This window comes from Rhinolophus ferrumequinum, chromosome 28, assembly GCF_004115265.2.
Source record: "Rhinolophus ferrumequinum isolate MPI-CBG mRhiFer1 chromosome 28, mRhiFer1_v1.p, whole genome shotgun sequence".
NCBI classification, from domain to species: domain Eukaryota; kingdom Metazoa; phylum Chordata; class Mammalia; order Chiroptera; family Rhinolophidae; genus Rhinolophus; species Rhinolophus ferrumequinum.
The window spans coordinates 3765848-3778555 of record NC_046311.1 but is presented as its reverse complement, the minus strand read 5'-3'; the positions used below and the strand labels follow the sequence as shown (position 1 = coordinate 3778555).

The 12708-nt window shown below is 57.3% G+C and overlaps 1 protein-coding gene across 1 annotated transcript; it reads right to left on the bottom strand.

Moving 5' to 3' along the window:
- Window positions 1–2051: 2051 nt before the first annotated feature.
- FES (FES proto-oncogene, tyrosine kinase) lies at window positions 2052–12703 on the bottom strand. The gene is made up of 19 exons (XM_033099928.1): window positions 11742–12703; window positions 11149–11367; window positions 10786–10959; window positions 9258–9354; window positions 8965–9148; window positions 7432–7569; window positions 7239–7358; window positions 6983–7105; window positions 6670–6856; window positions 6471–6554; window positions 5724–5933; window positions 5272–5394; window positions 4822–4875; window positions 4072–4190; window positions 3660–3754; window positions 3437–3560; window positions 3062–3219; window positions 2838–2960; window positions 2052–2413 (listed from the first exon to the last, which is right to left on the bottom strand). The coding sequence occupies exons 2-19, from the start codon at window positions 11356–11358 to the stop codon at window positions 2271–2273; spliced, it is 2466 nt and encodes an 821-aa protein (XP_032955819.1). The 5' UTR covers window positions 11359–11367; window positions 11742–12703; the 3' UTR covers window positions 2052–2270.
- Window positions 12704–12708: the final 5 nt, after the last annotated feature.

The following is a 12708-nucleotide window of genomic DNA, read 5'->3' as shown; positions in this document are numbered from 1 at the left end:
AACCCTGTTGAAATTCTCCATGTTTGCACCTATTTTGTCCATCTTTTTCTCCATTTAACATATTAATCAGTTATTTTGAATTCCTTGTGTGCCAATTCCAATATTTGCATCATCTGTGGGTTTGCTTCTCCTTTTTTTTTTCTCTTGTGCATTGACCCATTTCTTTTTCCTTTTTTTTGGGACGTCTTATAATTTTTGTTTGCATGCTGCATATTGGGTATAAAAGAAGGGTAGGGACTTCAGACTATGTTATTCCTCTTCCCTATCCCCCACCCCAGAGAAGCTCGTCAGCTGGATGTAACGAAGCATTGAGCTGAGTTGGGGCAGTTATAGTTTTGGTAAAATTCAGTCCTCCTCTGGAGTATCCCTGTCCCTTAGGAGTGGCCCTCTTGGATTTGGGGTTGAAAGCCTGGCCAGTCTCTGTCTCTCCCAGCCATTCAAGTTCTGTTCTGCAGTGATTTGGGGGTTAGATCTTTAGCCTCCCAATCCACATAGGTTCAAGATCTGGCTGATATCTTGAGGGGGAAGACCAGTTATTTGTTTCAGGCCCCCTCCTTCTAAACACCGCAAGACTGTGGGACTTGCCATTCCTGGCCCAGGCCCTTCCCAGTTGCCCACATGGCTCCAGAACTCATCAAATGTTCCATGGGGAAAACTAGCATTGCACTTTGGGCTCCTCTTGTGCCCAATCCATAGCACAGTCCTGGCAAGCCCCAGAAACAGTTCATTTTTCTTTTCCCCAGAAGAGCCTCTCTGTTTGGGGCAATTTTGATCATTGGAGATGTCCCAAATCAGCAATGTCTCAGGGAAGAAAACAGCCGCCCATCATCAATTCACCTGGGAGGGGCCCTTTCCTCCTTGATATCTTAGTTTGTCTGGTTCTTATTTCTTCCACTGCTCTCCATTCTCTTTAAGAACAATGATTTTAATCTTATTTCTTTCCCCTTGGTTGTGGCAATGGGAGTGGTGCCTGCAGAAACCTACCACATCCTACCCAGAAGCAGAAGTTCTTCAGTTCTGCTTTTTACCACTTCCAATAGAGATACGATCTGACTCCTTAATATTTTCATTTAGTCACACTCTAACTTGTTTCTTCTTATTGTTTAAAGAAGTTATAGGGCTTTCATCTCTTTGAAAACAGATGTCAACTAATTCCTAAACTTTCTGGAGGGATAGCTATTTTGCCTCCAGGTTCTTTTTTTTTTTTTTTTCCTTCGACAATGATTTTATTATAAATATGTTCTTTGGAATAAACAAGTATTACATTCAAGACTATCTGCAAACTTGTTCTAAAGTAATAAGAGAGGAAAAATGGAACCAGGAACCACTTAGACGTCGCGATAAATAGCAAAGACACCTGCATGCCATGCTAAGTGCCTCCAGGTTCTTACTGCTTTGTTTTTTGATGCTACACATCTTTCCTGTTTCTGTTTCTCATTTTGTCCATACTTCTTTGACCTTCACTGTTGCTGCTAGAAAAGTTTCAGATAATTTGATAGATTTCAGGGGGGCTGAAGGGAGGAGGTGAGAGCTTCACGCTCTGCTCCCCCATTGCTCAGTAAGCTTGTCTGAGAGATAAACTCCTTGAGAAGCAATTTCTTTCCCTTCAGCTACTCCAGTCTCCTTTGAGTGGAGCTCTATCTTTTCCTAACTCTCTCCTCTCTCCTGAATCTCACATGACTGTTGTACACACTCGTAGTGTCAGCTGCTCTCTAAGCTAATGCCATTCAGGCCTGAAGTGCCAGCCTTTTCTTCCGTCTGGGCTTCCAGATTATATGTCACACTCAACATCCCCGCAGGCCCCTCAAACACATCTCCAAATTCACCATTCTCCTGCAGCTCTGCTCCTCTGCGTGAAATCCTGTTTCCGGAAGCATACCACCATCTGGCCAGAGCCTGTGTATCATCCTGATTTTTCTCCCTCTCTCCTGCATCTCACATCCGACGGCTACCACACCATGTCAGTTCTGCCCTGTTCTTCCCCACAAACGCAGCACAGGCCCTCTACTCCTAAGACCTGCCCTCCAGAGGACTGCACGTGCCAAGAGCACTTGACGGCCACAAGTAGTTTTATTACTTCTGCCCGGAAGAGGAGGCCCTGGCAGGAATGGGGACGCACAGCAGACATGGAGCTGCATCCCCCCTGGCAGCATGGATGCCGGCGGCCAGAGTCCAGGACTGGGAAGGGCTGTCCCACGGTGTGAGCTGGAGCTGGGGAGGAGGTATAATCTTGCCAACAGAAGCCACTGGCTTGAGAAGCGGGCCGAGCCTCACCGATGCCGCTTTCGGATGGTCTGCAGCTCCTGGTAGATGGTGCTGAAGCTGGGTCGCTGACTGGGCTCGTAGGCCCAGCACTGCTCCATGAGCCTGAACACAGCGTCAGGGCACAGCTCGGGGCAGGGCAGGCGGCCCCCTGTGAGGACAGGCATGGCACCCTGGCATGAGGAGGGAGTCTGAGGCCTCCAGGCAGCCCCCGAAGGCATCCGTGAATAAGAGGAGCTGCTGAAGCTACACTGCTCTTAAGGAGCCACTCTTCTCACAGAGAGCCCCAAGGACACAGAGGTCCCAATTGCAAAGCCACCATGTGTTAGCTGTATGACCTCTGTAAGTCTCAGTTTTTCTTTCTGTAAAATGGACATACTCACCCCATACTCATCCCTACCTCACCTGTTGTGAGACGTAAATGAAGTAATGTAAGGCCTGGCACACTCGGTGGCAGCTACTGGATTATTCCTATTCTGCCCCAGTGGGAAGGTTAGGGGACCCGGAAGAGTCCGGCTATAGCACTGGGATGAGCGCGTGGGTCGGGCTGCTGTCATGCAGTGGGGTTGCCTTACCTTTTTCTACGAACTCCCGAGTCTGCTGATTGCTGAGGTTGGGGTAGGGGGAGGCCCCCAGGCTGAAGGCCTCCCAGAGCAAGATGCCAAAGCTCCACACATCGCTCTCGGACGAATAGCGGCCTGCAAGGAGGTGAGGCAGTGTGAGTGAGCCACCCACGTCCATCAGCCAGAGGCACGCCCAGCCTCAGCCCTGCAGCCCAGCGTAGACAGGGCCCAGGTACCGTAGTTCAGAGCCTCGGGTGCAGTCCACTTCACGGGGACTTGTCTGAGGCCCCCTGAGGCGGCATAGATCCCATCCTCTTCCTCCCGCGACATCCCAAAGTCACTGATCTTCAAGACATTCTTCTCTGTGACCAGGCAGTTCCGAGCAGCAAGGTCCCTGGATAAAGCAGGAAAGGGGCTCACTCAGCCACCACACACCGCACCCGTCACCTCCCTGAGCTGGGGACTCCACACATAGACATGAACAAGGGCCGCTCCCTGCCCAGGACTCATGGTCCCTCGGGAAAGGGGGCACGGGGTGACAGCATGGCCTGTGCTTGGGCGGGGTTACTGGGGGGCTGGCGTGGGCAGCACGAGGCCGTGCCCGCACTCACCGGTGGATGCAGCACTTGCTCTCCAAGTACTCCATGCCTGCAGCCGCATCCCCTACCATCTGCAGCAGAGTCTTCATCCGTAGGCGGGCGCCCTCTGTCCGCAGGAAGGTCAGGAAGTCGCCCCCTGGGAGTGGGCCAGGGAAGCCTTATTGAGCCTTATGCAGGGGTGCAGACCCAGCTGGGTTGAGGGCCCCACTGCTGGAGATCAGTCCCCTCGACTCACCCTGCACGAGCTCCATGACGATGTAGATAGGTTGCTTCTGGGTGCAGACACCAATCAGACGCACGATGTTGGGATGGCTGTACTGCTTCAGGATCCTGGAGGGTGTTGCTGCTTAGGCTCCCACCTTGGGGGCTTGCATATTCCCTCCCCAGCCCCGGAGGCCCCAGGGATTCCCAGGGAACCCAAGGGAGGATGGGAGAAGGGCGGCAGAAGAGACGAGCGTGGCCTCTGAGACCAGCAGACCTCAGTTGGGTCACTGAGCCTTGAGCCCTCAGCCCTGGGGCTGGGGGTACTGCCTGCATGGGGGGCTGTGGGATCCCATGACACCAAAGAAGTCAAGCGCTGTACATCATGCCATGCACACGGAGCCCTTTGTAGGGACAACCACCATGACTGTTATTGTATCACCTACCTCGCTTCCTGCAGAAACTTGGCCTTGAGGTCAGGAGGGAGTGTCTCTCTGCACGATTTCACGGCCACCAGGGTGTTGTCAGCTCGCAGGCGTCCACTGAACACTTCTCCAAAGTTCCCCTGAAATGGTTCTGGGCTCCTAACCGTCTTCCTGGACCACAGTCCCCTTCTCTCAGGGGACAGCCCACCTTGTCCCCACTTGTCCTCACCCACTGTGCCCACAATCAGACCTGCTCATTCAGGCTCTCTAGTTTACCCCCAGCTGGGGAACCGAGCAGGTACCCTCCCCGAGCAGGCAGGGAAAGTCACCTCTGACTTGCCACATTCACTGAGAAAAGTGACATCCAAAAATGAAAATCCAAAAATGACTTTCACTTGGGTTGGAAAAGCACTGCAATTTTCAGGAAAGTGACTTCTTTCCTAAGCAGGTATTTTATAGCTCACAGAAACAGGGTACATCTCCCCATACACACGAGAGCTCCCTGGGGAGGCAGGGGCCGGTGGGGTGAGGTGGGGTGGGGCTGCTGGTGGCAGGTACTTTTCCCGCAGTTTCCTGCAGGACGGTGTATGGCGGTGGCCAGGAGGGAAGCTGGGTACAAGCTGGAACTCAGATTGAGACAGGCAGGCAGGAGAGCTGTGTGAGGGGGACCTCGGTGTGACTGGGGAGGTGGGCTGCAAAGCAGCAGTGCTGGGGGTGGGGGGCGGAGCAGGCACGCAGGCAGCCAGGAGGCTGGCAGAGCGCTCAACTCACCCGCCCAATCTGCTCACCCAACACCAGGTCTTCGTGGTTCAGGGCCCACTTGTCCTGGGGGAAAGAGGGGCGAGGAGCGAGGGGTCAGAAGTCAGTGAAAGAGAGGCATGCTGGGCCCTGGGAAGGACCACGTGTCCCCCACCAAGGCTTCATCTTTCATTTCGTGGAGCCTCAGTTTGTTAGTCTGTAAAATGGGGGTTGGATTACACTCAGATGACTTCAGGGACCAGGCAGGGGTCCTACTGGGTGAGCGCCAGCCAGTGGAATGGGAGTGGCCTTGGGATTCCAAACCTAGGAGGGAGCTGACCCCTTGGAGAGTGAGGAGTCGCGTGGTACCCAGACCGTAGACCAGAGACCTGGAAAGCCCCTCCTGCCCCGATTCTGTGGGCCTGAACCCGCGCTCCCCAAACCCTGTGGTGGGTGGTGTGGGCCGGTGGGGTGCAGGCTCACCTTGGGCACAGCTCTGTTCAGGACAATACCGCTCTTCTTGGTGAGGGGCTGCTGGGACTGCAGCAGGTGGTCAATGAGCAAGGGGACGCTGGGAAAACCATCACCTTCCAGTCGGTACAGGTTCTGCAGGGCAGGGCAACTTGGGGTCAGCAGCCTCTACTGCTGAGGGGGCCTGAGCCCTGGGAGGGGAGCGGGAGAGTAGCAGGGAGAAAGGGCCTGCCTGGGACGAGAGGCAGAGACACTGCAGGAAGGCACGACCTCATGGCGCCCAACACACCTGCTACCCATGCTACTTACGCCTGTTCTGTTATAGGGACTAAGTGGTCTCCATGGCCCCTTGCAGCTCTGACTAGCATCTAAGACTAGCAGCCCCTTTCTTCCTACCCTCTCAAGGTCATTCTGGTGACAGGGAAGGGTGGGGCAGGGTGGGCGCGGGTCCTGGCACCACTCACGTCAGCAGACTGGATGATGAAGTGCCGGGGCTGGCCATCCCACATCACAGACAGCACATACTCCTGCTTGCCCTGGCTCTCCCGCACCAGGAAGTCCCCGGATTGCGTCAGCAGCTCAGCCACTTCTGTCCGTGGGATGGCTCCGTGGTACCACAGCTGCTCATGCAGTGGCTTCTGCACCTCTGGCACGAGCTGCAGCGGTGGGGGCAGCTGGGCAGGGACAGGGAGGAGCGAGGGTAGGGGCACTCAGCCAGCTCATCAGGGGAGGCCACTAGGCCAGCTAGGGGTCAGTGGGGTCTCTTTCACGTGCCCCTCAGTCTCCCAAACCACCTGAGGGGCAGGGAGAGCGGTGTGCAGGCCTCTAGAGCAGGCCATAGACTGGCCCAGGCACAGCTGGGATGGGGGGGCCGGCTGACTGGTCCCAAACCAAACTTTTGCCTTTTCCACCAGGCTGCGGCCCCCCAACCACTCCTGGAGCAGGGAGAGCCATGGGGTCACTAAAGCTGTGAGTCCCTTCAGCACATGTGATGGCAGAGAAGAAGGGGGTGTGAGAGTGGCAGGATCTGGGGACGTTGGTGCTTGGCACCCCAATAAAAGCGGCGTGGAGAGAGCCTCCTCTTTAGGGCAACCCAGGGGCTAACCAGAACACCATGTGGGCGGGGTGCAGTGGGGGCATGTCTGAGACCCCTGGCCCAGCCCACCCCTTGGAGAAGGGCAGAGGCGCAGGCCCAGACAGGTGCCACTCACCGAAAACTTGGGGCGAAAGATTCCTGAGATGTGGCTCTTCAGGAGCTCCAGGGTAGGCGTCCGTACCCCTTCCCGCTCCTGCTCCTGAGGCCAGGGACAGACGTCAGCGGGTGGCCAGGCTTGGGGAGGGGGAGGGCGAAAATGAGGACACAGCCTGGGCTGGCAGCAAGGTGACCACGGAGGGCAGTAGGGCACTCACCGAGGAGGAGGTAGAGTGGCGGTCGTCCTGTAGGAGCGGCACAGGCGGGGGATCCCCGGGGCCCAGCTGCTCCAGCTTGGCCTGCAAAAGATCCTGCTGGGCCTCCAGCTTGGCCTGGCTGCACAGTGCCACCTGCAGCCCCTGGAGCTCCTCCTGCAATACCTGCCTCTTGCCCAGCAGGTAAACCCTGAAAGGAGACAGGCAGGTGGGAGGTGGGAGGGGGCAGAGAGAGGGCTCAGCCTGCAGCTGGCTGCAGGGCAGGTGTGTGGGGTGGGGCGCGGGCACAAGGCTACAATAGGTGGGACCCACTGACCGCTGCCGGGGGTGGATGTTCTGTTCCTCATTCCGCAGCTCGCGCTGCAGCTGGGTGACCACCTCCTGCCGGCTGAACACCACTGCGGTGACCGCAGCCAGTTCATCTGTCACTGAGGTCAGCCTGTGCTCGAAGGAAGGGCAGTGTTAGAGCTGGCCCCTCAGGTGCACCCCTGCAGAGCCAAGCCAAGCCCGGACACCCGACCCCAGCTGTGTGTGGACAGCGTCCACGGCTGGCCCCACGCCACGCCACCCACGTGTGCTGCACGCTCTCCACCGTCAGCTCGTTCAACTGCAGCTCCCCGGGTTCCAGGGGTTCACCCTCCTCAAGCAGTGACTCGTCAAAGGTGACGCAGGGTGGGACATCAGGAGTGGACCTGCGGTGGGGGCAGTACCCTGTCAGTGAACAAGCAGCGTCCCTGATGCCCAGCAGGGGCAGGCAGGGCTTACCCATACTGCTGCAGGAAGCCCTGGTACTCGGCTTCGGGTTGGATGCGAGCGGCGGCTGCAGCCATCTCCCGGTGAATGGCCACCACCTCGTCCTGCACCAGGCTGCTAATCTCCAGGTATTCCCGCAGGATCTCCTTCCTGCCCCAGACGGAAACCCTGGTCAGCAGGGCGTGAGGCTGGGCAAGGCTGGGGAGTTCGAGGCCCCTGACACTGGGTTCGCACTCAGCCCTGGGGTTGAATCCCCACCTCATCATTTACCAGCCAAATGACCACAGGCAAATGACTGAATGTCTTCTGGTCTTCACTTCCTGTTATGTGTGACAGGGGTGCTGGGAATTGTAACGAGGGCCCAGTGAGATCTGTGTGCAGTGTGTGTAGTACACACAACGTACTAGTTAAATGCAAGCTACAATCGTGCCTGCCCCGAGCAGCCGGCCCAGCAGCAGGGCTCCGGGTTCCAGCACACACAAGCCGTCGATGTGACCCTACATGTACGTCTCCAGTCTAGCACCTCCCCAGGGCTCCACTCGCAAGTATCTATCTATCCACCTACTCAAAACGTCCCACTGGACACCAAACTCCACTGGGTGAAAACGGCATGCCTTTTCTTGTCTCCTGAACCCATTTCTCCCATAGCCTTCTCCACATAAGCTAGTGGAGGGTGCCTTTTCCAGGCGCTCCAGGCAAATCCGTGAAGCCATCCTTGACTCCTCATCCTCACACCCCACTTCCAGTCTGTAAGGAAATCCCACTGGCTCCACCTTCAAATACATCCAGGACCTGATCATTTCTTCCCTCCATTGGGTCCCAGTGGCCATGGGCTGTGGTCTGGATTTCCGGAGCAGCCACCATGTCTGGTCTCCCTAGCCCTCATCCTTGTCCCATGAAGTCTATTCTCAATACAGACAAAGTCCTCACAATGACCTGTGGGAGCCTCTATCATCCAGCAGCCCCTGGATTCCTCAGGCTTCATGTCTGACTCGGCCCTTCCCTCACTCCGCATGGGCTACGCCAGCCTCCTTGCTATTCCCTGATTTCAGGCACTCTCCCACCTCAGGGCCTTTGCACTTGCTGTTCCCTCTCTCTGGAATGGCCTTTCTCCCAACATCCCCTGGCTCACTCCTGTACCTTTGAGGCTTTCTCAGACCACTCTATTTAAGAATACCTCCCAATCCCCCTTTCTTGTTTTACTTTTCTCCATAGCACTTATCACTTCTAACATGCTTTCTGTTTTACTTATTGACTTTCTTTTCTCTCTCCACTAACATGAACAATCTTAGAGGGCAGATATTTTTATCTGTTTTTCTCTGCTGTATCCCACAGCTTAGCACGGTGCTCAATAAATATAATAAAGCCCTGCAACAGGGGCCCTGGAATAATGAAATTCACATATAAATTGAGTGACTCTAATTCTCAGCCCCGGACCATTCTCATATGATTCCCTGACCATCACTCTTACAGGACTGAATTTTCTGGACCTTGCCTCTGGGTCAGGTGGCAGGGTGATGGGGTCGGGGTGGGGTCTGGGCTCACAGGATGTATGCCATCTCCTGGTGCAGGTCCTGCAGCGACTGGAGCAGGCCCGGCAGCATAAGCTGGTGGTGGTGCTGGTGGTGCAGTTGTGCGGCCCGCACACTGAGCACGTAGCGGTTATGGTGAGCAAAGAGCTTCCACAGGCTGCGTACGTACTTGTCCTTCGCCTTGTCGCGGTCCTTGTCTGGTAGGTGACGGGAGAGGAGTGTGGGTAACAGCACAGAGGCGTGGGCACCTCTGGACAGGCGGGCTGGCTTGGGACTCTCTCCCTGCCGCTGAGGGAAGCCACATACCTTTGCTGGCCTCCTGGTATTTGCGCCTGGCCTGGGCACTGTCCCGTGCCAGGGATCGGTACTGGCTCTTCAGCTTCTCAATGTCCTGGCTGTGGGTCTGGGCAGAGAGCAGACACAATGTGGTCAGCAGATCCCCCAGGGCATGGGAGAGTCCTGCCCAAGGTGAAGTGCTGGACAGGTCCTGCAGTCCACACAGGTAGCACATCCAAGCCCATTCTCCAAGAAGGGCTTGGAGACTTCTGGGGCCTGATGTCTGTTGCTGAGGTTAGGGTCAGAGGAGCTGGGTGGAGGCCAAGCCCCTGTGGGAGGCAAAGAGTGGATGGGGCGGCTACAATTGCCCCTCCTTGGCCTAGAAGGGTATGTGGTGGCAGGCAGGGGACAGCTGCAGGAGTGTGGCCTGTGCAGTCTGTGTACACAGCTCCACACTTAGAAGGGCTCTGTGCTTGGTGTAATGCTCTGTTGAAGCCATTTTGAAATTCTTGATAGTCTTTGATCAAGGGACCCACATTTTCATTTTGCACTAAGTCCTACAAATGGTTCCTGGTGGCAGGAACAACAGGTGATCAAGACTAGAGTTCTCATCCCAGTTCCCCTGCTTATGCACTGGGATACTTTGGGCCGGTTCCATCCCTTTCCTTTGAACCTCAGTTTCCCCATCTGTAACTGAGCTAAATGTATAGACTAGATGAGTCTTTTTCTTCAAGGGCTAGCTGGTAAACATTTTAGGCTTATGGACCATACAGCCTCTGCTGCAATTCCTCAGCTCTGCCACTGTAACTCTATAGTAGCCATAGGTAATGTGAGAACAAGTGGCGTGGCTGTGTCCTAGTAAAACTACCTATAAACACAGGCCAACCCTGGTTTTAGATAAGCTTCTGGGGAGAGAGAGGCGTGGTGGAGACTGGCCACCAGGGGCCGCTGTGGGTCCGTGGTAAGGCAAGGCTTTGCGCTGGTTGAATGGGGTGGTGGGGGTGGGGGGCGCTGACCAACACGTTGAATTAAGGCTGAAGCACATATATAGCTCTAATCACACAGCCTCTAGACTGTGGAGCTGGGTAGGATTCAAATATAGACAGGGCGACCACATAGCTATAGTCTTTAACCTCTGTGTTAGGGCCACACTGCTGCCCTGTGGTGTCTCTGGGGCCCATGGAGGGGCCCACCGAGGCTAAGGGAAGACAGATTAGCCCTCATTCCTGTCAGTCTCTCAGCCCCTAGAGCCAGCTGGTGCGGGAGGTGAGTCACAGATCCCGTGATTCTCCCAGGCAATGGCTGGACCACTCCCACACTCTGCCCAGGCACACAGTAGGGTGACAGAAAATGCACACGACAGACCCTGTTACAGGCCAGCCCAAGTGGGGCAAGGCGGGAAGGAAGCTGCGGCAGAACTGGAGCAGGCCCTAGGGGCAGACCTGCGGTCAGGACTTCCACTTCCCTGTGAATCCAGGGGCCCTTGTGCAAAACCAGCCCTTTTAGGCTCAAAATGCAGGCGCAAACGACCTGGTGGAGCCCCAGGCCACCCACCCACCTTGGTGAGCTCTTGCTGCAGCTGTTGCCACTGCTCGCTGTAGGTCTTGCGCAGTTGCTGCCGCTCCCGGATCAGCAGGCTCAGCTTGCTCAGGGGCCCCGAGTTCAGATCTTCCGCATGCTGCCTCAGCAACCGGCTCAGGCCCTCCGTCTGGCTGGTGATCTCTGCCCAGGACTGCGGCATGGAGGGGAGAGACAGGGTGCAGAGGGCAATGGCTCCCAGGCCTGGGCCTGTCAAATCTCCAACCCTCCCCAGGGGGCTTTGGAAAAGGAAGGGGCAGACAGATATCCCAGAAACCCTCAGGAATTCCTGGGGCAAGGGCAGGAAGGAGGTGAGGAGGCCTAAGGCCCCACGGAAGCCCACCTGGCTGATGGGGCTGTCGGGGCCGCCCCGGCTCTGGCTCCCACTGTCCTGTAGGGACATGTGGTGCAGCAGCCCTGCGTATTCCCGGTCACTCTTGACCCGCTGGGCCATCCACTTCCTCATGCCCTCCAGCAGCCGGAGCTCGGCCTCCTGCATTTGCTGCACTGCCCCGTGGCCCTGGGGGCTGCACAGCTCCGAAGAGAAGCCCATAGCGCAGTCCTGGGAACAGAGAGAAGACACGCCATTGCTGGAGACATGGGGGGTAGGGCAGGGAAGCCGGGGCCACCAGGAGCTGCAGACAGGCAGGAGGTGGGGGCCTGTCCTGCTGAAATGCAGCCGCAGGTGCAAAACGCAGACCTGGCCTGGGACTGGCCCTCACTGCTTCCTGTGTCCCAGGCTGAGGCCTGGCACCAGGGTTCCCCTTCCCAGCCCTGGAACAGGAACCACCCAGAGGCTCCCTCCCTGGGCCCTTCCCAGTACCCGCTGCAGGGGCGTGTGCCCAGGGCCCTTGGTAGGGCCAAGCCTGCCCCAGCCAGAGTGCAGCCCAGGCAGCCACAGCCTGGGCCCTGAGCCTGCGGCCGCCCCTGCCCCACCTGGTCTGGTGTCCGCCTGCCTGGCCACTGCCCACCGCCTCCTGGGCCTCTGGCAGGAGTTACTGCTGGGGCAGCTGCTCCGGGGGCCACCTAGGACCGAGTCAGGCCCAGCCAACCGGCCAGTTCCTGATTCGATGCTTCCTCCTCCGGTGGTTTCAGTTGGCCCAGGCCCTGGGGCGGGCCAGTGGAGGGGAAGGGGCGGGCAGGAGCCTCCAGCCTGCCGGCCCCCCTGCCCACTGTCTCCTGCCCGCAAGGCCACGGAAACGGAAGGGAGGAGGGGCAGGGGAAGAATGGCCGGAGGAGGGCAGCCTGGGCCAGCACTCCCCAGGGCCTGGGACAGGGACACAGGAGGGTGGGGGAGGTAGAGGGGGGGTGGGGTTGGTGCCAGGGCACAGGGTGAGCCTGCGGGCAGAAGCTGGGCCTCTGAGCCTGGGGGTCCAGTGGCAGGTGGGGAGTCCTAGCAGCAGCCTGGTACCCCAGAGAGTAAGGCAGAGCCTGGCCCAGGTCCTCCCCACTCCATGGATTCCCCAGAACGAGCTCAGACACCAGTCTGTATTTGAATAAAATTTCGTCTACCTGGGAGAGGCCTGCTTCTCAGGCGCAGGTCCTAACGGACCATCACCACTCCCTTACCCTAGGCAGGGGCTTCCTGTCCCAAAAGAAACCTGAGGGGTGCGGTTGGGGAGTGGAGAGGAAGGGAGTTTATACACGCCGGGACTCAGGCTCTCTCCAGCAACACCCAGGCCTTCCTGGCCCTACAGCTGGAGGACAGGCCATTTAATTCAGTCAAGGGAGACCCTGGGCAACAGGGACACAACACAGGCTGTTATTCTCCACCCTGCTTGAGACCAGTGCTGGGGGGGTGGACGTGCTCAGCTTGTCCCAACCCCTGGGGCTTGTTTCCAAGCTGCTGTCTCCTTCTGCACCCCCCGTTTGCTGAAGGAGGCCCTGGAACCTCTCAGCAGAC

What these genes read in the sequence shown, in the direction of transcription:
- FES (XM_033099928.1), bottom strand. Translation starts at nt 11,358, where the DNA reads ATGGGCTTCTCTTCGGAGCTGTGCAGCCCCCAGGGCCACGGGGCAGTG. An exon ending in TGCAGCAAGAGCTCACCAAG is followed by an intron (nt 9,355 to 10,785) that starts GTGGGTGGGTGG and finishes CTCTCTGCCCAG; the next exon opens with ACCCACAGCCAGGACATTGA. An exon ending in GCCACTCTACCTCCTCCTCG is followed by an intron (nt 6,555 to 6,669) that starts GTGAGTGCCCTA and finishes CCCTGGCCTCAG; the next exon opens with GAGCAGGAGCGGGAAGGGGT.